Source organism: Bubalus kerabau, chromosome 6, assembly GCF_029407905.1.
Source record: "Bubalus kerabau isolate K-KA32 ecotype Philippines breed swamp buffalo chromosome 6, PCC_UOA_SB_1v2, whole genome shotgun sequence".
Taxonomy (NCBI): domain Eukaryota; kingdom Metazoa; phylum Chordata; class Mammalia; order Artiodactyla; family Bovidae; genus Bubalus; species Bubalus kerabau.
Window position 1 is genome coordinate 111,281,018 of NC_073629.1, and position 24,362 is coordinate 111,305,379.

A 24,362-nucleotide genomic window follows, 5' to 3' on the forward strand; every position below is an offset into this window, starting at 1 on the left:
GGAGTTGTGGTCAGGAATAAGTGGAAAGATTTATACCAAGTTTTTACCAAACACTTGGCTTAATAAATATTAGCTATTACTTATTCAACTTCTCTTAGTAGGTCACCTTTCCGGAAATAAGAATGGTGCAGAGCACTTACAGTATCATCTTAGGCCCCTTAGGTTCTCCCCCTAAATCCCTTTCTCTAGCTTCTCACTATTGGATCTCTGTCTCTTTAAGAAGTCAACCATATATGAGGAGAGAGAATGCTGGGAAATCAGCTCAGTTCAGATCTGAAGCATGATGGGAAAGGGCGAAGGGGGCGGGGCGGCAACCGAGGCTGCGCACGCGCAGTTGTATGGTTGTTGCGTTGCGATGGATCGTGTAGAAGAATTCCAGTAAGAGAAAGTAATCATTGTCCCGGCGTGGGGCCCTCAGGTTGTTTCCCCGCTTCCCGGAGCGACGAGGGCTGCCCAGGAGCGACGAGGGCAGCAGACGGTGAGAGCGGTCGACTGCAGCGGGAGGGGCTGTATGGGGCGGGGCGGCGGCCGCGCCACGTGATGAGGCGGACGCAGGGCGGAAGAAGCGCAGTCTGGCTGGGTGGCTGAAACGTTGGGGTTTCGCAGCAGAGATGGGCTGACAGGCATATGCGGGTCGCGTTCCCTCCATCAGATGCAGCGTTGCTGTGTTTGTACCCACTGACAGGCGTGGGAGTTAATGGTGGGGGACGAGATTTGGGGAGCGAATAAGATATGAGCGCTCATAGATTGTTATAACTGTGGCAAGTGGGCACATAAGTTCTCATCTCTCGCACTGGCTTTTAAGCCTGGCTTTGACCATTTCCATGCCTGGCTTGACTGGATCAAGACAACTTTGCAGAGTTTTCGTTTGCTTCAGGTGTACTACGTCCAATTTAGTATGTTGACTCCTAGAAGAAGGGAAGTCTGCTGAATGACTAATCTTGTTTACGAGAAGATTGGGCAGTGGAGCTCAGAGGGGCTCCTTCCTGGGCATGGACCCGATGAGACCCTGAAAAGTGCAGGTGGACCACTTTAAGGGTATACCAGTTAATTTGGTGGCATCTTGAGCTTAGAGCTTGTCATAAGGCCAGAGACGGGGTTCCTAGGGAGACCTCCAGTGAAGGCTGAGTTAGAGGTGGGGGTGGGGAGCTTGGTGTGCCCCACTTTGAGACATATAAGCTGGAGATGTGCTTCAAGTACTAATTCTCATGGTCTCAGAAACTGTATTTCTAGGTCCTTTCTTCCAAGAGCTTGGTAACTTCCTCTCCCGTCTTGGTCTTCTAGTCTCAATCCCATGGTAACTTGCATCGTACAAAAAATTGAGAATGTTTGTCTTTAAAGACATCAGGGAAGTGGGAACTATTGTTCTAAGACACTTTTTTTTTTTTAAATGTGAAGGCAGCTACTGAAGGAGAAGGCAGGAAGGAGTATAGTCATGGCCTCAGAAGAGTTGTTTTTTCAAATGCTTAGCCCTAAAACCTTGCGCTCAACACAGAGCTTTTGATACAGATACACATGGAGGAGGAAAAAAACAAGAATAAGCTTGAGTACCAATCCTTTATGTTGTGTTTTAGGAATCCAGCTATCTACCACCAAGAAGAAATCTATTTAGACTGAGAAATCCCTTTACGTAAAAAATTAGGATGAAAGAACCTTTGGATGGTGAATGTGGCAAAGCACTGGCACCACAGCAAGCCCTTCTGGACAAAATTAAAGAAGAACCTGACAATGCTCAAGTAAGCATTTCAGCTTTAATTAAAAAAAATTTTTTTTTTAAATTTCTTTTCTTGTATCTGTTGAATTCAAATTTTTAGTTAAGTTTCTGACTTGTAACCCAAATTGATTTTTTTCCCCCATTAGACGGGTAAATTACCTCTTACGTTCCTTGAATGAAAAAAGATCTTGATAACTCTTTCTTTTTGTGAGAGGAAAGTAATGCGTATTACCCTTTTCCCATTATTTGGTACCTTTATAAAGAATTCTCGTGTATCTGATAGTAGTTTTCTTTTATTCTGTAAGTATTTGTGGCCTACTCTATGCCAGGCTTTGGAAATCCAGCAGTGAGCAAGGTCAGTTTAATCTCTTCCCTCATAGAACTTGCTGGTTAGTAGAGGAAATGGACATTACACAAGTAATTGATCACATTGTATAAACATATATAATTACAAACTATGACAAATGCTGTGGAAAAAAGGCTAAAATGGGAGATCTGGCCTAGTTAGGATTGGCAGGTGCGGGCTGGAGGAGGATTTGTAAGCTGAATTTTGCAGAATGAATTGATTAGGCAGAGGCATGGAGGATAGTGTTCCAGACAGAGTGATTTGTATATAGGAAAGCTCTGATCTGGGAAGATGCATGGTTCTTTTGAAGAACTGCAAGACCAGTGGGCCTGGGACATAAAAACTGAAAATGGTGATGACTGTGAGAATGGTGACCATCATGCCAGTACTAATAGCGGTATTGATACATCAGTATGTAGAGTATATCACAGTAACCTGACATTATAAATCGTAACTTGTTAAAACTTACATGTGCTTAGACTGTGATGAGCACCACTCTTACAACCTTATCATTAGCCCCATTTTTGAGATGAGGAAACCAAAGTACACAGAGATCAAGCAGTTCCACAGATCATAGCTCCTAAATGGCAAAAACTGAATTCAAATCCAGGTTTCAGACTTAAGAGCCTGTGCTATCCTGCTTCTAGGATAAGGCACTGTAAGTAATTTGAGGCCAGATTATGCAGGACTTTGTTACAAATTTTGGTCTTATGTTGGTCTTATCATGAGAGCTTTGTGAAGCCATTGTAGGGTATTACTTGGTAGAATAAGATAAACATGTTTGGGAAGATCGTATGGCTGCCCTTTAGGGACCCAGATTAGAAATCTGTGGACATCAGCGTGGAGAGACCAGCTAGTTGTTTTGGCAAAAAATGATTTTTTTTTTCGTCTTGGACAATTCCTTTGCCGTATACTCCAGTTACTGGCTTTATTGCAGAAGCAAACCAGTAATACTGAAAAATGTAAATAATAATGATAATATTTTATTTCTAATATTATCTCTAAGGCAGTATCATTCCAGGACAGGGTTGTCAAATAATTTGTTCATCAACTCCACGCCTTCCTAAAGGGCTGTGCTGTGAAGGGTTCTGAGGGAGTGTCTGCAGGATGTGGGGTGGGGGATGGTGGTATCTATGACACTTATTTTCCCTCTAGATAGTAATTCTTCCTTTGCCAGAGTAACCATTTGTTTGCCAAGTTTTGTGGATTCTACCTTTTAAGAGTTTTTCACTCTTCCTTTTCCTCTCTTGTTTCATTATTTCTCATCTGGACTTTTATAACATTGAGTTTCCTATTAAACATCATCTCTTCAGTCACATTCATGAAAATCTTGTATAGTGATACCATGGTACTCTCTCTCTCTTTGAGTAACAAGAGCCAAGTTTTTAATTAAATCATTTCTTCTATTAGTATTAGAAGTACCCCTCAATGACATCCTTTGCTTGAGACTCTCTGCTATAGTCCATAACCACCGCACAACTGCAACTATCTGTTTTACAGGGTTTTTTCCCCTCTCTTGTCAGTTTTACAGAGGCCTGCCCTTTCTTCTGGTTTTTTTATTATCATTGTCCTTAATTAGGTTGATTTGTCATTCATCACAAGGGCCTTCACCAACTTGAGATAAGCTCATCAGAGTTAGATGCAAACACAAAAAGATGGGTTTGGCACGTGTCTAAGGCTTTGGTAGCTTTGAAATCCCCCATGCTAGGCCACCCTGGGTAAGGGTGGTCTTTAGTACCTCTTGTAAAGCAGCATTAATGTCCATTACACCTCCAGCAGAAATGCCTTCCTCCACCAAGGTGCGGTGGGTTATAGCCATGGTGCCATGGCAGTGGGTGGAGCCAAAGCTTGAATGCACCTAAACCTCTGCCTCCCATGTGACTCCACAGCGACAGGGAAAGAGCTCTAAGATACTCTTTACAAATTTGATGACATTGTTCTCTTTAAAGACCTTGTCTCCTCATGTGGGATAAAACATAAACTTTTTCGTGTTATATCCAAACTATCCATATTTAGACCTTTGTTTCCCTCTTCACTATCATCACTCATCCTTCCCACCTTTTCTAATCTATGATCCTGCAAACTATTTGCATTTCACAAAAAGGTATATTCTGTTAATTTTTGTTTCCTTGCGTTTGCACATGCCATTTCTTCTGCCTTTGCATCCTAAACTAGGTAGCTTGGCAGAAAGTTGCTCCTCTTTTAAGATAACGGTTTAACTGTCTTGTCACTTAGAATTAGCCACTCTCTCTCTCTTTTTTCTTTAAATTGTGTGTAGTGCTTTCACTTTTATTATGGCATCTACAGGTCAGTGAATTTTGTTTTCAGAGTCAGGTCTTATTTGACCTCAGTTGCTTGCACAATGACTGCATGTGCTCAATAATTAAAATAAAAGAGCCTGTGTTTCACAGATGAGGAAACTGAGCATGAAGGAGTAAGTGACTTCATCAAGGTCTCATGGCAAAGCTGGCATACAAAACCAGTTTTTAAAGATTCTAGATCCAATATTTCTTTCATTGTACTTTGCCTGTAGTCAAAAAATTTAAGAAATATTGAACTATGAATTAATTGAGTATTCTTTCTGAATATAAAAATTGTGGTAAAGAAAATCCCACTGACAGCTTGCAATGTAAATTTATGTGGATGGGGGCTTCTTCAGTTCTCTTTGGTTTATATTAATGCTTGAAGGTGAATGGGCTATGATTTTTCATGATTGAGTGTCAGCTATGATGGAAAAGCCAATTGAACAAATAGTGTGTGCTCCTTTTCGTGTTTGCATATTGTAAATATTTGAATACTGGAAAATAGTAGAGAAGAAGTTGAAAAAGTTGGCTATTTCCTCATGTACCAGGGGTCTGCTCTGGATACTAAAGCTATATGAATTGTCACTCAGTTATTCAGTGAGCTTTTATTCCTGCTTATATGACCTAGAGCACTTGTTGAACACTGTTGTAAGCAGTTTATACATGACACTCCCAAATCCTGTGAGTTAAGTATGTTATTATTCCCGTTTCACACACAAGGAAACAGACACACAGATAAAACGTAACACAACCTAGTACATCGATGAGCTAGCATTTGAACCCAAGTGGTCTGGTTCAAGAGCCCAAACCCTTAACCAGGATGCTAAGCTGTGTGAGTTATTTTGTTTCCAGAGGCGCTACAGAGATGAAAAGATAGGGCCGCTGCTCTCAAGTGAATTGATGGCATGAGGGGAGTAAAGGTATGGAAATGGGAGAGGTATTATTTGTGGTGACTGCCCTGCCAAAGGTATGCTGACTGCGTCTTGCCCATTCTCATTTAAACTCGACAAACGCAGGAGGGGAGTATCATTACCCCGTTTTAAAAAGGAGGAAACTGAAGGAAGGACAGGTTAGGTAACTTACCAAACTCAAAGGAAGCATCAGAGTAGGAACTTAGCTTGGACTGACTTCAAACGTGTTCTTTCTGTTGCTTTGTGCTCCCTCTGTACAGATACAGAATCTGTGCAGATAATCTGTACAGCTACAGAATCAGAATATGATATAATTACCATAATTTTAAATATTGTGTAAGGTGCATGGGGAGCATAGGGAAAGGATACCTTATGTCTGTCTAGGGAGAAGAGGAAGGTTTCACAGGGCGGGTAGTGCTTAAGTTACAGCAGTTGATTAAAACTTTCAGACAGAGAAGACAGCATGTGCCAAATCATTGAGGGGTGAGAGAATGTGATATATTCAGTGGTTGGGTATTTCAACAGTAAAGTGGGAGAAGAGAATAAATTTTAGATATTTAGATAGAAGTGATCCGACTTAGAGATAGTATATGAGGTATGAGGGTCAAGGAGGATCCAGGAAAACTCAGAGGTTTCTGGCTTCAGTAAGTTCAGTTTGTGATGATACTATTTACTGAGGGGCTAGGAACAGGATTTAAGAGGAAAGAATAAGTGTAGTTGGAGATCTGTTGTGTTCAAGGGGCTCATGGGGGCATTCAAGTGATAATTTTGCCCTCGGACGCACCTGCATGTATTTAGAGATTAGAAAGTTATCTGTATGTAGGTATTGTGTTGCCAGTTAAAAACAGTGTTTAGTTACATTTGCCTATCAAATGAACAATGAATATTTTTTTCATGTAAGTATTGGTGGAGCTAGTGGTAAAGAACCTGCTTGCCAATATAGGTAGATGTAAGAGATGTAGGTTTGGTCCCTGGTTTGGGAAGATCCCCTGGAGAAGGGCATGGCAGCCCACTCCAGTATTCTTGCCTGGAAGACCCCATGGACAAAGGAGCCTGGTGGGCCATAGTCCATAGGGTTGCAAAGAGTCGGACACGACTGAAGTGACTTAGCATGCATGTTGCATGCAGTATTTGGGACTTATACTAAAAAATTATTTGTTGTTTATTTGAGATTTAAAATTAACTGGTTGTTTTATATTTTTATTTACTCTATTTGGTCACCCTATATAGGTGATAGTTGAAGTCATGAAAGTGGATGAGATTGTTCAGGGAACAAAAATAGAAAAAAGAGTAGAGCTCAGGATAGAGCGCTGGGAACTGGATTAATTTAATGCTTCAGAATGGCTTCAAGTAATCTCCCAAGCAGCAGCCTTGTTATTACCTGGGAACCTATTAGAAATGTATGTTCTTGGTTCATGCTCCAGACCTGCTGAATAAGAAATTTTGAGGCTGAAACCCAAAAATCTATGTCTTAACAAGATTTTAAGGGTTTCCAATGCCACTGAATTTGAGACCATTGACTTTGTTGTTGCTTAGTTGCTAAGTTGTGTCCAACTCTTTTGTGACCCCATGGACTGTAGCCCACCAAACTTCTCTGTCCATGGGATTTCCCAAGCAAGAATACTGGAGTGGGTTGCCATTTCCTTCTCCAGAGGATCTTCCCGACCTAGGGATTGAACCTGTGTCTCCTGCATTGGCAGGCAGATTCTTTGCCACTGAACCACCTGGGGAGCCCACCTTTTACTTGGGGTGAGTATAAGATTAATGAAGGATACTAAGAAATAGTAATGATGAATTGAAATAACATTATCAGAAGGCAACCAATAGAATTATTGGTGATGTCAGATGTTTTTGAGAGACCAAGAAAGATAAAACCTAAAATTGTTTATTGAATTATGCAATTTGAGATAATTGGTTATCTTTCAGTTGAAGCAACAGCTTGATTGCATTGTGTTCAGGAGGGAATCAAAGTGAAGAAGTAGAGAAAGAATGGAATACTTTTTCTGTTAAGTTTGGTTGTAAAGGGAGAGAGAAGAGAGGGCAGTAGTTCCCTATGGAATAGGTTCCTTACAAGCTGAAGGGAAGAAGCCAACATGGAAGTTGTAAAAGGAACAAAGGCAGGAATGACTGAGACTCCTTGAGGGTCATGATATTTGGTACCCATGCCTAACTCTTGCTGAACTCTGTAACGTAAAATTGCTGAATAATTGCTGAGTTGCCGAAAGGAAAGAACAGTGCTAAGAACTGGACTATTTCTAGACTAAGGAAACCATACCTTTCTCTAGTAACAGATGAGGTGTGCTCGATAACCCAATGAAATGTACAGAACAGATTTATCCTCCAATCCAAATTCTTAGTCAACAGCTTGTGTAAGCCTGCTTGAACTTCCTCCTTTGCCCCATAAAATCTCCTATGCATTCTCCTCCACTGGGACACTATTCTGGCTTCCTCCAGAATCTGTGATCCCTGAATTGCAGTTCTAAGAACCCATATAGACTACCTTTTTGCCTCTTTACAGTTCATTGACAAGGTGGAGAGAGGCTTAGGATACACAAAGAAAGTAGGAAGTGCTGTAAGAAGGGGGAGGGAAAGGGACTCCAAAAACAGGCATTGTTTCAGCCATGGCTGAGAAGGTTGCCTTTTCCTGTAAGGCTCAAGGACAGTTTGCCGACCTGTGTGTAGGCATGGTGGAGGAGGCAGTCAGGATGCTGAGGGAATTCTTACTTAACTGCTTCTGTTTTCTTGGTGAAATAGAAACATTACTGAGTCAGAAATACATGGGGTTTGGACTTACAAGTGATGGAGGTGTGGAACAGTTACTTTGTGAAGTAAGAAAAACTGACTAGGGAAATGTAGCAGGCATATTAGAAAAATATTAAGAGATTGAGTTGATGATAGACGATCTTTTATTGAGTCTTAAGTGTTCTTTTTGGTTAAGTTGAAGGCAGTCTATATATGTACTTTTAACTTCTCCTTTTTTACAAGTGCCAGTAAATGAATATTGTTATCTAAGTATACTGTTTAAGAATGTCCACTTTGAATTGCCAGGTGGTTCAGTGGTAAAAGTCTCCAGTATTCTTGCCTGGAAAATTCCGTGGACAGAGGAGCCTGGTGGGCTACAGCCTATGGGGTTGCAAAGAGCTGGACACGACTGAGTGACTGAGCACACACACACACTTTGAATTGAATGAATTTGGATTCACTCATTCAACAGATATTTATTCGGTGTTATAATTATGAAAATAATAATAAGAGCTAGCATTTTGTTGATGAGTCATATTTAACTTTTGGCTAATTGTAAGGCATCGTGCTATGTACTTTATTTGTTTTAAATCATATGTTCCATAAATTCACTCCAGTGGGTTAGGTAATACTGTCTTTTTAGATAAGGAAATTGGAACTGGAAAAGATTAAATAACTTGTTCCTAAATACTGGGATTGCTAGCGTTGTCATTCCTACAGCGCACCCTTTCCTTCTCTTCCTTTCTTAGAGCTGGGGGTTGTGGACAGCGTCTTGTATCCCAGCCAATTGCTTGAGTGGCCTGGCAGGGGAGTGGGCCACGAGCATGTGGAGGGCACTGTGGACTGAAGAGAGACACACAGCGTGGCTGAAAATCGAGAGCCTGTTGGGGTTGTCAAGGCTGAGCCTGACCCAGTGGAGTATACCCTGTGGGAGCGGCTTCCCCACCGCCTGCCCTGGAGGCCCAGTGACATTTATGTCCACAAGAAGACTGGCCTTATGGTCCAGCTGGCCTGCTGCCAGAAACTGCTAGGCCGAAGGGCAGGGATTCAGAATGCCTGCACTGAGATTTTCATCCACCACTTGGGCCTGCCTGTCACCCGTGTCATTCACATTGCCCTACAGCTGCAGGCTAGCAGCTTCAGGTCTTTGCACACGGCTGTCAGAACCTCCACCATGGAGCTTGTGGATGAGCGGGAACCAGGACGGATACAGGAGAGCCGCTGCTCCAGATCTGCAACAACTCAGCCATCCATATCTGTGTCTTCAGGGTCACCCTCAAGAAATTGAAATGAGGCTGGCCCACCTTAACCATCCAGCCGCCTACAGCTAGACTCAGATGTGGCTCTTCTTGTATTGATTACTGTCATGGACCTTCTACTAGAGCCACGTAGGAAAAAGCCTGTCCCCTTGCAACCCAGAGAACTGTGAACTGAGAAGGCAAATAGTGTCTTTTGTTGGGCCCAAGCAGAGGGTTTTCCTGAATCTTTGTGTTCTGTAACCATTGTCCTATACGATAAAAAGTTTCAAGTTGTGTTGGTGCCTGGCCACCCCACTGCAAAAAAAGAACCAGGATTGCACTTGTTTCTGTCTGTCAGAGCCCTTAGTCTTCTCCGTTGTGTTATGTTGACTGTGCTGGGTGTTGAATGTACAGAAGTGGAAAAACAGATAGGATCCCTGCCTGTAGTGAACATGGTCCTTTCAGTCTAGTGTGGGAGGAAGAGGGATGTTAGACATTAAGCAGATTATCACCCAAATAAATATGAAGTGATGAATTATGACAAGTGCTGTGAGTGAAAGGAGATGGGAGAGCCTATACCAGGGAAACTTCACTTGGGGGCCAGGGTTTGAATTCATTATTGTAATTATGTTATATTGTATTTGTACATTTATGAGGGAGAGAGCGTGGGTTTTGAAACAGACCTAAGTTTGATTCCCATTTGTGCACTTGCTATTTTTGTGACCTTGTGCAAGTTGATGAACGTCTCTAAAGCTCACTTTTCTCATCCATAGAGAAGGTTCAGTAGGTCTTACGTTACAGGCAGTAGCTTGTTTGGTGCCATGGAAAGTGGTAAATTAATGCAGTGGATTTTAATCTTTGGCATTTACTATTCCAGAGAAATGCCCGAGTAACTTTGGGAACTGATATATCAGTTATTTTGCTAAGTACAGGGAGATTAAAACAGTTACTGCTTATTATCACCATTGTTTCAAAAAAAGTAAGACTATTTTTAAAAAAGCTTTTTATTTTGAAATATGTAAGGCTATTTTAACATCTGTTCCCTCCCCCCAAATGTAGGATAGTTCATATCTCCGAATAAAGGGCAGTCTTTTCTAAGGGAGATTTGTGTATTTAAATTTTTTTCCATGATTATATGTTATTTTAAAGCATTTTGAAGAATATATTAAAGATAAATCTGATTTAGGCTGTGATGATTTTGTATATAATGAGCAGATTGCATTGAAACGCATACCTTTTCTGCCATTAACAGATATGACAGCTTGCAAATCTGTTGGATAAAATTACTAATTTGATCCAAACTCGAAATCACTCAGATTTAATTTCATTTATTGCTCCCTTATAAACACAGCCTAAAAAAAAGTAGTGCTCAGCATTGAAATAGCTGTGTATAGCAAGATTAAATTAAAAAAATTTTTTTAAATTGGAGGATAATTGCCTTACAATATTCTGTTGGTTTCTGCCATATAGCAACACAGGTATACGTATGTCCCCTCCCTCTCAAGATTACATGTGGTAAGTAAATATAAGTATCATAAAAGATTCTCCAGTTACAGGATCCTTTTTGTAAAGATAAATCAGCCTAATAACTTGTAAATTTTGATTTTTGAAGTATTTGTGAAGGTGACTAGGATTATAAGGTAGAAGAGATAAATACGACCATTATTTTTTTTGTTTGAATTTCTGGTTTACTCAGGTACTAACACTATACTCTTTCTCTGTCTCTTCTTTTTCTTTAAGGACTATATACATGCTTCAAAGCCCAAAGCTCAGGAAAGTGAACTGAAAATCAGTGCTGTGTTTTCAGTTGGTGACAGTCCTCTTGGTAAGAAGCAGAACTGTAAGTTAGTTACGATCCGTATCTGTTATGTTCTGACTGGGAGAATGGATGGAAAGTACCTCCTTCTGTAAGTCTGTTTTCTTCCTTTAGACAAAGCAGTGCTTTTCAGACTGGCTGGCTGGTCAAGACCACAATTTTAAAAAGTGGAATATGATTACAGTTGATCCTTGAACACATGGATTTGAATGGGTGCAGGTCAACTTATTTGGGTGATTTTTTTCAATAAATACAGTACCAGTATTTTCATTTTATAGATCTGTAAATTAAGTATGGGGAAATTTTTATGTTCAGTTGGAAATCGCAATATGTGAAATCAAAAGAATTAGAGTTTGAGTCCTGATTCTATCCAAAATTTCAGCTGCCTGCCCTTGGATGAGTCATTTGTCTGTTCTTTTGTTTTTGAGGCAGAGATAGCAGGACATGGATTTTTGACTGCATGGGGTTGGCACCCCCGCCCCTGAATTGCTCATGGGTCAACTGTATATCAGAGTGTGATGCATATAGTAAGGAAACATATTATTTCATAAAACTGTTGTTTCAGCTATTTAATTTTGTATGCCTATTCACATACATACAAATCTCCGTATGTGTCTCCTGGATTGTAATGTGAAATGTGGTTCTTTCTGTGTGTCACGGTTAAATAAATTGGAAATCACCTGTTCTGGAGTGGTTCATTGTCTCAATATTGGATTTCCAGACTGAGGGAATTTGTCCTAAAAAACAGAGAATGTATATATGTTCATGTTGATATGAAAACTTTTTTTTTCTGTTTCTTTTTCTTATTTTGTTTTTATAGCCCAACAGTTGACTCCAGGCTTTCAGCTTTCTCTTGCATCATCTGGCCCAAATGTATCACTTCCTTCAGTTCCAGCTGTAGCTCTTCAGGTTTTTTGCTCTGGTTGTAAAAAAATGCTTTATAAAGGTCAAACTGCATTTCATAAGACAGGATCTACTCAGCTCTTTTGCTCCACAAGGTGCATCATCGGACATTCTTCATCTGTCTGCCTACTACCTCCTCCCAAGAAAACCTGTGCAAACTGCTCAAAGTATGAGTTTCTTAATTATATCTTTTTATTTTTTTAGTGTATTTAGTTCAAACATACTATCACTACTTTAAATTTCTTTAGCACATTTCTTTGGAAATATTTTTTAGCTAATTGAGAAATTTGCCAATTCTAAAGTTTATAAAGCTAAATAAGTGACTTGATGTAAAAAAAGATTGCCTAACCCAGTTTTCCTATGTCTTTCAATTGAAATTTTACTAGAAAGAAAGAAATTCTTTGAGAGATTGCAGGATCACTCATACATTGTATGTCTGTTGTAATTGTAGACAACCATTCAAAATTATTTGTTATCTTGAAAGTTACTGAAGTATAGAATGAAATAATATCACCCTTATAATGGTATTTGAAAGTTATTTAATTCTTTAGAAGGTAATTGGCCACAAAAGTAATGCATTTATTCCTGAGAAGTCCTTGTGAGCTTTTGTTGGAGGTCACTGTTGCCTTGTAATAACGCATAGATGCAGAGAGGAAGAAGTAGCAACAGAGTCCTATAAACTTTCTTGGGAATTACTTGGTGGTCCAGTGGTTAGGACTCTGCACTTCCAGTGCGGGGGGCATGGGTTTGGTCCCTGGTTGGGGAACTAGGTAAGATTCTGCGTGCTGGGCACGGTGTGGGCAGAAAAATAAAAAATAATAAAACTAATAATAATTAATCATAAACTTATCTCAGTAAGTTTGAAGAATCTGGCATGTTTTGCCTATTTGTGTGGTACTGTAATTCTAGGAATATAGTGAGTTGTGGAGTAGTCACTAATGTGGAGCAAGAAACAAGCGTGGTTTTGGATTGTATTAATAGCTCTGTCACTTACTAGCTGTATGACCTTGGGCTAGATATTTAACTTTTCTCAGCCTCAGTTTCTTCATGAGTAAATAGTATCTACTTCCTCAGGTTTTAGTGAGAAAGTGTTAGCACAGGACCTAGCACATAGCAAATGCTTAATAAGTGGGATCCTATTGTTTTAAATAATAAATTTGATATTATGTATAGTTAACATATAATTTGTGACCTCTATTTTGTCTTTGGAGACATAATGATAGTTTCTTTATCTGCTTGGTTGTGTTGACCTTAGGTATCTAAAAGTAGATCCTATTAAAATGGAAATCCCCAACTAAAAGGAAAGAGAAATTTTAAAATATTTTACTTAAATATTCAGATTTACTTTTGTTACAAAATGCCCAATACTTTACTTTAAATTTTTTATGTCATTCTCATGAAACTGATCTGGAAGAATAAATTCTCCTCTGTCTCCCAGTTTGTTCAAGGTTGTGTCCATTGAGTTGGTGATGCTATCTAACCATCCCATACCATTTCATTCTCTGCCGCCCCCTTTTCTTTCTGCCTCAGTCTTTCCCAGTATCAGGGTCTTTTCCAGTGAGTTGGTTCTTTGTATCAGGTGGCCAAAGTATTGGAGCTTTAGCTTCAGCAGTGATCCTTCCAATGAATATTCAGGGTTGATTTCCTTTAGGATTGACTGGTTTGATCTTGCAGTCCAAGGGACTCTCAAGAGTCTTCTCCTGCACCATAGTTTGAAAGCAAGAATTCTTTGGTGCTCAGCCTTCTTTATGGTCCAACTCTCACATCCATACATAACTACGGGGAAAACCAAATTTAGTTTTCTGATTTTAGGTGTTCAGCTTCAATATATAAAATATCAAGAGGAAATTAATTAAATTTTACTTTATTTTATTTTTTGACCAAGTCACATGGTATATGGGGTCTTAGTTCCACCCGAAGATTGAACCCATGCCCCCTGCAGTAGAAATGTGGAGTCGTAACCACTGGACCGAGGAAGCCCAAATTAATTAAATTTGAAAGAATAGAACATGACTTATACATCCAAATACATATTATTCTCTTAAAAATAGTCACCCTTGTCATTGGCTTTTTACCACAGTACTGTTGTTGAGAAAAATTTTTTGTCTCCTGATCTGGCATTGCTTTCAGAGACTGTGAAACATTCCTTTAGGCTAAGTTAGGTGATAAATCTATCTTTTCAGCTAGGGTTTGATTTTTGCAAGTTGCCAGAAGTTACTTGATGTCTCCAACTGACTGTTGTAGATGATTAAACTGAGTTATGCTGTTAAACATGATATCTGACTATAAAATTAAGAAGTTGTGCTTAGAGTTCTTATAAACTAAATGAGAAATTAGAAAAAGTGTTTGAGCCATGTTGTTGTTGGAAGAGGTATAGCTTTTCTAAGGTGAATGTTTAGGTGTAGCATATACATTTGGATGTGTAAGGTTTAGAATGCATTTATATTCATGTGCATAGATTTTCATTAAAAAGTCATTCTCATTGGTATATGTATGTATACATGGCACTTGTAGACTTTCAGTGTTAAATGAAATTCTTAATTGCTTTGATTTTAGTAGAAGAATTACTTTTCAGTATTAATGTTTCATGTGCATGTAAGCATATCCACTTGGTCCTCAAGATTCACTATTTTTTTATTAAGGCTGAGTTATAGAAAATTAAAGTAGTGTTCTGTCACCTTTGAAATTCTTTTGTAGTTGACCATAGAATAGTTAAGTGTGATGAAGGTACAGGATGGAAGGCAGAATAGTGAGATGATGAACTGCGTAGATGGTAGACTCAGACTGCCTTGATTTACATTCTGGCTTCACTGCTTATCCAGCTGAATGACTTTGACAAGCTATTTAACCTTTCTGATGTGGTCTCCCGATAAGACTTGCCTTATAGAGTTTTCTGTGATCATTAGATTGGATAATTTGAGTCAAGAGAACAATATCTGGCACACAGTAATTATGCAGCATGTTACTATAGTACATAATATTATTGCCAGTATGATTCTTTACTATGGGGCCTGTGCTAGTGTTTCTAATTAATGACTCTTTCCTTCAGTTTTTATACTTGTCAGAAGAATGGCAGTAACTTAGCCTCTGTTTTTACTGGCAGTGCTTATCGTAACAGAGAGCTGTCACAAAATAACTCTAGGAGTCTCATAGAGCAACTCAGTTATTTCTCTTCTTTTCGTCTCATTCTTGTTTCCATCTGTCCTCTGATACCAAGCCTTAATAACCCTTTTGTTTGTCATTTGTTTCTTGGATCTCTTCAGTTACAGTGAAGTTTTCTATATCATGCTAATTTTTAATGCAAATCTTTGATAATTTATGTTTCTCAAATCTTACATTTGAATAAAAAATTTTTTCATTCGTTGTTTCATTTATGTTTCTACTCTTGGCAGCTGCTGGCTCATAGGAGGACAAGTGTTTTGTGGTCTGGTTGTGGGATGGACACTTGTTCTTTTTGGCTCCAGTAGATGAAACTTGGTTGGAACTGGAAGCCTCAATGTTTTTTTCATGAGCATCTGGCTGGATATCTTTTAAATGTAATTCTCCCTCAACACGTCTATAAATTAAGTTTTATGAACTCCATTTTATACATGAGGAAATTGAGCCAGTAATTGCCTGTTGCCTCACTCATTGTCCCTCAGCTGAGAAGTAATAGAACTAATCATCAAACCCAGTTTTCCAGAAGCCTGTCCCAGGGCCAGCCATTTTCTGCTTATACAATAGCTGCCCTTAGTAAATGTAGTTATTTTAGCTCACAAAGAGGAAGAGATTACAATTAGGGAGAACACATTTCATTTTGCCTTTGTTATTTATTTTTAGAGACATTTTAAATCCAAAGGATGTGATCACAACCCAATTTGAAAATTCCTCTCCTAGCAAAGATTTCTGCAGCCAATCATGCGTTTCTTCTTATGAGCTGAAGAGAAAACCTGTTGTTACCATATATACCAATAGCATTTCAACTAAGTGCAGTATGTGTCAGAAGAATGCTGATGTAAGTCCTATTTCGTCTTTATTCAGATTCTGTTCACAAGTCAGAGGTTTTCTACTGGCTCTGCTTACTTTGTATCTGTGTGTGTTTTTCTTTCCTAGATTCGATTTGAAGTTAAATATCAAAATGTGGTACATGGTCTTTGTAGCGATGCCTGTTTTTCAAAATTTCATTCTACCAACAACCTCACCATGAACTGTTGTGAGAACTGTGGGAGCTACTGCTACAGTAGCTCTGGTCCCTGCCGGTCCCAGAAGGTCTTTAGTTCCACAAGCATCACGGCATATAAGCAGGTACGAACGGCAGGCTCCGGTGCCCTGTCAGGCGCGCCCCTTTCCAGGTGGCGGCACAGGAACAAAGTGCAGAATAGAGGGAGCTCTTCCCGCCAGTTGATCTTGTGTGTGATTTCCCCTCCAGAAGAATGGGATAGATTGTGAAACTTTAAGGGTTGATTTTGATAGTAAGATAAGATAGCTGAACTAGATCATTCTTTAGGGTTCCTTCATGGCCACGAATTCACAAACATAATTTCATGAGTCTGAAATATTTTGTGCTCTATTGATAGTGAAGAAAACCCCATATTATTGTGGATAAACTATGACCAAGAGTTAAAAAATGATATAATCAGCAAATATAAAACATATCTTTTTCGTTTTAGACAGTATGTATTTTAAGTGTGTTTTGGAATTAATTGTCATTATTTTGGCAACATTGCTTTATTAGGATGCTTTAGGTTTTTTTTTTTTTTGCATTTTTCTGTTTTCCAAGTGCCTTTTTTTTAACTTTAGCTAATTTTTATTTATTAGTTTTGCTACTAAATGTATTAATTTGTGTCAATTTAATCATTGCTGAATAATATGGGGTCTTTAAAAGTTATTTATTTAAGAAATAAACTGAAAATTTATTTTTATTTATTTATTTTTTGGCTGTACCATGTGACATGTGGGATCTTAGTTCCCTGACCAAGGATTGAACCTGTGCCCCCTGCATTGGAAGCACAGAGTCTTACTCACTGGACTGCCAGGGAGGTCCTGAAAAAAAGAAGTTATTATTTTCAAAAAACGTGTAAATGATAATTAAATTTTTTTTTCAGTTAGGGAGTTTGGTTTAATTCCTCTGAGCAGTTGGTAATGGACATTCATCTTTATAAAGTATCCTTTTTCTAGGAACTTAGCCACTTTCGGCAGTCTGCTTACTATTTTTGTGAGAATAGAATCCGTGTTATATGTGTGTGTGTGTGTGTGTGTGTGTGTGTGTATAGTCCCCAGATCAGTTCCATTCCTGATTTTGTTACTGGTATTGTATTCTGTCCACTGTATAAGTGGTGTTCCTCTTTTACCCAGAAGATTATGTAAAGAAACCTTGCAATTTATGTTTTCCTACCTTTTACTTCCCTGTGTAATTTATTGGTGAAAGATTTTACAGTGTGCCAGTGACTGTATAGGGTAGTGGCTAGGAGCCTGGACTTTGGATCCAGATGAAGTAAGTTCAGTCTCCTACTTTTCTGTTTTTTGGGTTTTTTTGGTTAAGTTAATTAAAGTTACAGTTTGTTAATATAATTTTTTAAAGTATCTCACTATGTTATTGGAAGGGTTTTATGGTACAGTGTACATAAAATTGCTTAGTATGGGGCCTGGCTCATGATGAGCACTCAGTAAGTAATAATATTTTTAATTTATATAAATGGTGGCCAGTATTATTGTGTTTCTTAAAACGTGAATAAACTTACAGGCAAATTTTATTGTGAAACTCAGCTTGAAAAACAGGTAGTTCTGCAGAATCTCCTAATATACATTAAACATCTTTTTTGTCTCCTGCTAAAGAGTTTTACTAGTAAAGTGACCTTCAAGGTGGTTGACTCTCTCTTAGACTGATGTCCAAGTCTCTCCTGGGGGTGGTCCTTAGGTTTTGTGGATTACTTGGTCTCTGATTATTTGTAATGAGAAAAGTATGTTATGACTAATTAATTCATTATTTTTAATGTATTTTGTTGTTGCAAATATATTTGAATAGTTACTAATTTTTTTCAGTTTTTATTTTACAGAGATACTTCAGGAATATTGTGAGTTTGGTTCTAGACCATTGCAATAAAGGAAGATTATATTAGCAATTCTTATATACATATATACACAAATATAATGTATATATATATATACACACACGTATATATCATTTATATATATTTGGTTTAAAGAGGTATGTTTCAGGTCTCAGTGGGTCCTTTCAAAAAGTGAACAACTTATCCTTAAATAATTCCAAAATGGTATTTATAGAGTTTTCATCAGTTAAGAGTTTTAGAGGTATAATTGAGTTAATCCAGTTTCTATAGCTAGGAAAGCAGCTTACTAGATAACTAACTTATTCAGAATGTACCTTTTCCTCCCCTTTAGAAAGAGAGCGTTTATAGGCATACCTCAGAGATAATACGTGTTCAGTTCCAGACCACCACAGTAAAGCAAATATTGCAATAAAGTGACGCATGAATTTTTGATTTCCCAGTGCATATAAAAGTTTTACACTATACTGTGTAAATACTATGCCGTGTGCAGTGGAATTATGTCTTAAAAAATAATGTGCATACCTTAATTTAAACATACGTTACTGCTTAAAAATGCTAACCATTCATTTGAGCCTTCAGAGAGTCATAATCTCTTTGCTAGAAGAAGGTCTTGCCTCGATGTTAATGGCTACTTACTGCTCAGCATGGTGATTACTAAAGGTTGGGGTGGCTATGGCAGTTTCTTAAAATAAGACAGCAATGAAGTCGGCTGCATGGATTGACTCTCCTTTCATAAACAGTTTCTCTCTAGCCATACAATGCTGTTTGATAGCGTTTGACCCACAGTAGAACTTCTTTCAAAATGGGGGTCAATCCTGTCAAACTCTGTCACTGCTTTATTAACTAAACTTACTTAATATTCTAAATCCTTTGTTGACATTTCAACGATCTTTTTTTTTTTTTTTTCAACGATCTTTGCAGCATCTTTACAGGAGTAGATTTCATCTCAAGGAATCACTTTTTTGTGTGCATTAAAGTTTTATAATGAGATAGCAGAAATTGAGTCCCATCATTGGGCTCCACTTCTAATTCTGGTTCTCTTGCTATTTCTACCAGTCTGCAGGGGCTTCTGCGGTGGCTCAGCGGTAAAGAATCGCCTGCAGTACAGGAGCCTCAGGAGACACGGGTTCGATCCCTGGGTCGGGAAGATCCCCTGGAGGAGGGCATGGCAACCCACTCCAGTATTCTTGCCTGGAGAATCCCATGCACAGTGGAGCCTGGTGGGCTACAGCCCATGGGGTTGCAAAGAGTCGGACATGACTGAAGTGACTTCACATGCACAGTTACTTTATTCACGGAAGTCTTAAATCTCTCAAAGTCATCCTTGAAAGTTGGAGTCAACTTCTTCTAGACTCCTGTTAATGTAGATATTTTGACCTTTTCCCATGAATCGCTATCTAGAATGGTGAATCCTTTCCAGAAGGCTTTTCATTTACTTTGTCCAGATCTATGAGAAGAATCACTATCTATGGCAGCAATAGCCTTATAAAATGTATTTCTTAAATAATGAAACTTGAAAGTCAGAATTACTCTTTGATCCATGGGCTGCAGAATGGATGATTTGTTAGCAGGCATGTTTTCAGACAACATTAATCTCATTGTACATCTCTGTCTGAGCTCTTGTGTGACTTTTTGCATCGTCATTGAACAGTAGTATTTTGAAAGGAATCTTTTTTTCTGAGGAGTTGGTCTCAACAGTGGGCTTCGAATATTCAGTAAACCGCATTGTCAACAGATACACTGTCATTTAGGCTTTGTTGTTCCATTTACAGAGTACAGGCAGAGTAGAATTAGCCTTATTTTTAAGGGCCTTAGGATTTTTAGAATAATAAGTGAACATTGGCTTCCATTTCAAGTTACCAGCTGCATTAGCCCCTAACAAGAGAGTCAGCCTTTCCTTGAAGCTTTGAAACCACACATTGGCTTCTTTGTAGGATGAAAGTCCTAGATGGAATCTTCTTCCAATGGAAGGCTGTTTCATCTCTATTGAAAATCTGTGGTTTAATGTAGCCATCTTTGTTAATGATCTTAACTGGATCTTCTGAATAGCTTGTAGTTTCTGCATCAGCACGTGGTGCTTTCCATTGTACTTTGATGTTATAGAGATGATGTCTTTCCTTAAAACTCATGAACCAATCTCTGCCCACATCAAACTTTTCTTTTGAAGTTTCCTCACCTGTCTCGGACTTCATCGAATTGAAGAGTGGTAGGGCCTTGCTTTGGGTTAGGCTTTGATTTAAGGGAACATTGTGGTTGCTTTGATCTTTTTAGACACTAAAACTTCCTCCATATCAGCAGTGAGACATTTTTGCTTTCTTAACATCTGTGTGTTCACTGGAGCAGCATGTTTAATTTCCTTCAAGAACTTCTCCTTTGCATTCAGAACTTGGCTAACTGGCACAAGAGGCCTTGCTTTAGGCCTGCCTCAGCTTTTTATGTCTTCCTCTCTAAGTTTAATCATTTTTTGCTTTTGATTTGAAGTGAAAGATACGTGACTCTTCCTTTCACTTGACTATCTGGAGATCATTGTAGGGTATTAATTAGCCTAGTTGCAGTATTATTGTGTCTCAGGGAATAGGGAGGCTTGAGGAGAGGGAGAGTGACGGGAAACGAGCAGTCAGAGCACACACAACATTTACCAGTTAAGCTTGTCTTAAATGGCTGTGGCTCATGGCAGCCCCAAAGTAGGTACAATGGTAACATTAAAGATCACTGATTACAGACAACCATAACAAAATAATGAAAAAGTTTGCAATATTGCGAGATTTACCAAAAATGTGTCACAGTGAGCAAAGGCTGTTGGGAAAATGGCACTGATAGACTTGCTTGACGCAGGATTGCCACAGAATCTTCAGTTTGTGAAAAATGCAGTATCCGCAAAGCATAATAAAGTGAAGCACAATGAAATGAAGTGCGCCTGTATTAGTAAATGAAAGAACTTATTTTTCCCACATCCCAGTTTTAGGAAAATCTATACTTGGTGTAGCTTCTATCATTGTCAAATATCATGCTCAGATTCTTTAGCCAGAGGCTTTGGTTGTAGGTAGCTTTTCCTTTTTTCTTTCCTTACAGCATATGTATATATGTGTGCTTGTACTTGGTATTTACATGTTATTTTATTTTAATAGAATTCAGCCCAAACTCCTCCGTATGCCTTGGGGAAATCATTGAGGCCCTCAGCTGAGATGATTGAGACTACGAATGACTCAGGAAAAACAGAGCTTTTCTGCTCTATTAATTGCTTATCTGCTTACAGAGTTAAGACAGTTACTTCTTCAGGTAGTGTTTAATTCCATACATTTATAGATTTTGTAACTATTGAAGAGGAATGTAACTGCTTTTTTTTCTACTTTATTACAAAACTAAAGCAATCTGTGTGGTTTAAATAAAGACCCAAGGTTGCTTTAGTTTCAAAGAGCTGATTTTTTTTTAAGATTTTTTTGATGTGACCATTTAAAAAAAATTTCATTGAATTTATTACAATATTGTTTCTGTATTATGTTTTTTTTTTGGCCGCAAGGCATGTGGAATCTTAGTTCCCCAACCAGGGATCGAACCCGCACCCTGTGCATTGGAAGGTGAAATTTTAACCACTGGATACCAGGGAAGTCCCTCAAAGAGCTGATTTTTAAGCAGCAAAGTTTTTCAGTGATTTTCTTGATCAGAGTATTTATTTTGTAATTTCGTATGTGAAAAGAGCAAAAAACACATATACATTCCAAGTTAATTTTTGTATAAGTGGGACTTAATTGTAGTTAGCTGTACATGTTACTATAAAGTTCTTTCATTTTTGTTTTGCATATTATTGAATATTTGATATTTTTACTCCCCTAATACATTTTTGGTTTATTTGTTCATCTGTGTACCTTAGTCATTGATTTTTGTTTTTTGTTACCAAGGTGTCCAGGTTTTGTGCCATAGTTGTAAAACTTCAGCAATCCCTCAGTATCACCTGGCCATGTCCAATGGAACGATACACAGCTTCTGCAACTCCAGTTGTGTGGTGGCTTTCCAGGTATGACCTTAGGTAGTACTGTACCCTTGCAGTTCTCTTAGGCAGTGGTCTATGGCAAAATGTTAACTGCTGAAGGGACCATCCTTATCAAAGATTAAGCTTCAGTTAGGAAGAAAAGAGATTCTATTCAATTGTAGTCCAAGAGGTCATTTCTGCAAAATGTCTGAGCCCAAGATTTGAGCTTTAGTCCTTCTTTATTCAGCGTTCTCACCTAAACTGCCTTTCTCTTCCACTTTCGCTCTTGGCCGTCTCCCTTTCAAAAGAATGGAAGTAGGCTGTGGTTTGGATAGGTGGCATGGTGATGGGCACCTGTGTCCGTTCCTCTCATCCTGGGCCAGATACATCATGACTCCTGGCACAGAATTGGAAGCCTCCACTTGTCACACTCTCTCCTTACTCTCTAATACACAGAGAAAGGGTAGAATTTAGTGATCCTCCTGGGTGGGAAGATCCCTGATGTAGTATCCTTGGCCCCAGGGAGAAAGCAAAGTGGCCACTGTGCTCTTAATAGCTAGGAGATTCTGGTTGGTAATAGGTGTGCAGGTGGAGGGAAAGGAGAAGCCTGGTCTTATTTATTAGAGTTATGTACTAGAGATCTTTGTCTGGAAAGCCTGAATTTTAGTCTGCAGCGTTTTTTGTTTTGTTTTGTTTTGTTTTGCAACCTTTTAGTGCTACATTCCTCAGTCCTATTCTGGGAATATGCCATTTCAACTCTTCTGTGAACTCCTTAAGAAAATTTTGCAGAAACATTGGGGGAAATTAATTTATTAAAATGAGAAAATGAAAATGACCAAGTTATCTTATTTCTTCCTTGATACAATCTTTGCCTTATCTGTATTTATTCAGAATGTATTTAACAAGCCAAAAGGAGCAAACTCTTCGGCAGTGCCTGTATCTCAGACCCAAATGATTGTAAGCCCACCCTCTGGATCGGCAGTGTCAGCCGGAAGAGGTCACACCTCTGCCTTTTCCCCCCGCTCCGTCAGTGGCTCTGTTGCAGCCAGTCTGCAGCCTCCTGCTCAGTTCCAGCAAGTTGCTTTAACCCATAGGATTGTCAGACTCAGGTGTCAGCACTGTAACCATCTGTTTGCGACAAAACCAGAACTTCTATTTTACAAGGTAAAGGGAGATCATAAAAGGGATTGAATATATGAGTTTATCCAATAGAAGCATTTTTGTCTTTTCATGTTTGACATCACTCACTCAGTTTTCTTTGAAGTGAGAAAGAAAAAGATTTCTTAAAAATAAAGCAACACTTTAATTAGATATTAATGACTGTTCTTCTTCTGTAGGGGAGAATGTTTCTGTTTTGTGGCAAGCTTTGCTCTGATGAATACAAAAAGAAAAATAGAGTTATGGCAATGTGTGACTACTGTAAACTACAGAAAATTATAAAGGAGACTGTACGATTCTCAGGAGTAGATAAGCCATTCTGTAGTGAAGGTAAGAAAAAAGCTCAGTTGTAGCCATAGAGCATGTGGTGGCTATGAAGTAATTTGTGATGAGTTGGGCTGCTGCTGCTGCTGCTGCTAAGTCGCTTCACTCGTGTCCGACTCTGTGCGACCCCATAGACGGCAGCCCACTAGGCTCCTCTGTCCCTGGGATTCTCCAGGCAAGAGTACTGGAGTGGGTTGCCATTTTCTTCTCCAATGCATGAAAGTGAAAAGTGAAAGTGAAATTGCTCAGTCATGCCCGACTCTTAGTGACCCAATGGACTGGAGCCTACCAGGCTCCTCCGTCCATGGGATTTTCCAGGCAAGAGTCCTGGAGTGGGGTGCCTTATTAATCCACAATTAATTTTCAAGAAATTTCTTTTTTGAGGTATAATTTGAAGCTTTTTTATTGAGTTTATACTTAACTCAATGGCACCCCACTCCATACTCTTGCCTGGAAAATCCCACGGACAGAGGAGCCTGGTAGGCTGCAGTCCATGGGGGCGCCCAGAGTTGGACACGACTGAGCGACTTCACTTTCACTTTTCACTCTCACGCATTGGAGAAGGAAATGGCAACCCACTCCAGTGTTCTTGTCTGGAGAATCCCAGGGACGGGGCAGCCTAGTGCGCTGCCGTCTATGGGGTCGCATAGAGTCGGACACGACTGAAGCGATTTAGCAGCAGCAGCAGCATACTTAACTCACCTCTAAGTCTATGCTTTTAAATGTTATAATAATCTCAATAAAGAAAACCTTTCCAAATATAATTAGAACAATGGTATTAGTATGGAGTATAGAAAATCTCTTTGTAAGTTTAACTTCAGAGATCTTTTTTTGTACCCTTTCATAAATGGGGTACTTGGGCAATTACTGCTTCTCGGCTTAAAGAA

At 39.0% G+C, this 24,362-nt stretch overlaps 1 protein-coding gene and 2 pseudogenes across 6 annotated transcripts in view; 2 read left to right on the forward strand and 1 right to left on the reverse strand.

Annotated features, from left to right (window-relative positions):
• The first annotated feature begins 241 nt into the window (after positions 1-241).
• Positions 242-24,362, forward strand: part of ZMYM6 (zinc finger MYM-type containing 6) — a 45,799-nt gene continuing 21,678 nt past the window's right edge. The window contains exons 1-10 of one of the 6 annotated variants that reach the window (XM_055586444.1): positions 242-478; positions 1,575-1,736; positions 10,995-11,079; positions 11,891-12,140; positions 15,793-15,967; positions 16,066-16,257; positions 21,152-21,302; positions 21,923-22,038; positions 22,885-23,157; positions 23,331-23,481. In XM_055586444.1, the coding sequence (XP_055442419.1) occupies positions 1,644-1,736; positions 10,995-11,079; positions 11,891-12,140; positions 15,793-15,967; positions 16,066-16,257; positions 21,152-21,302; positions 21,923-22,038; positions 22,885-23,157; positions 23,331-23,481 (1,486 nt within the window). In that variant the 5' untranslated portion in view covers positions 242-478; positions 1,575-1,643. Of the gene's footprint in view, positions 479-541; positions 1,039-1,574; positions 1,737-10,994; positions 11,080-11,890; positions 12,141-15,792; positions 15,968-16,065; positions 16,258-21,151; positions 21,303-21,922; positions 22,039-22,884; positions 23,158-23,330; positions 23,482-24,362 lie in introns of those variants that run through there. The other 5 variants (XM_055586449.1, XM_055586445.1, XM_055586446.1 and 2 more) reach the window with 5 other exon arrangements.
• LOC129655840 (40S ribosomal protein S12-like) lies at positions 3,473-3,879 on the reverse strand (annotated as a pseudogene).
• On the forward strand, positions 7,896-10,599 carry LOC129655841 (ribonuclease P protein subunit p20-like; annotated as a pseudogene).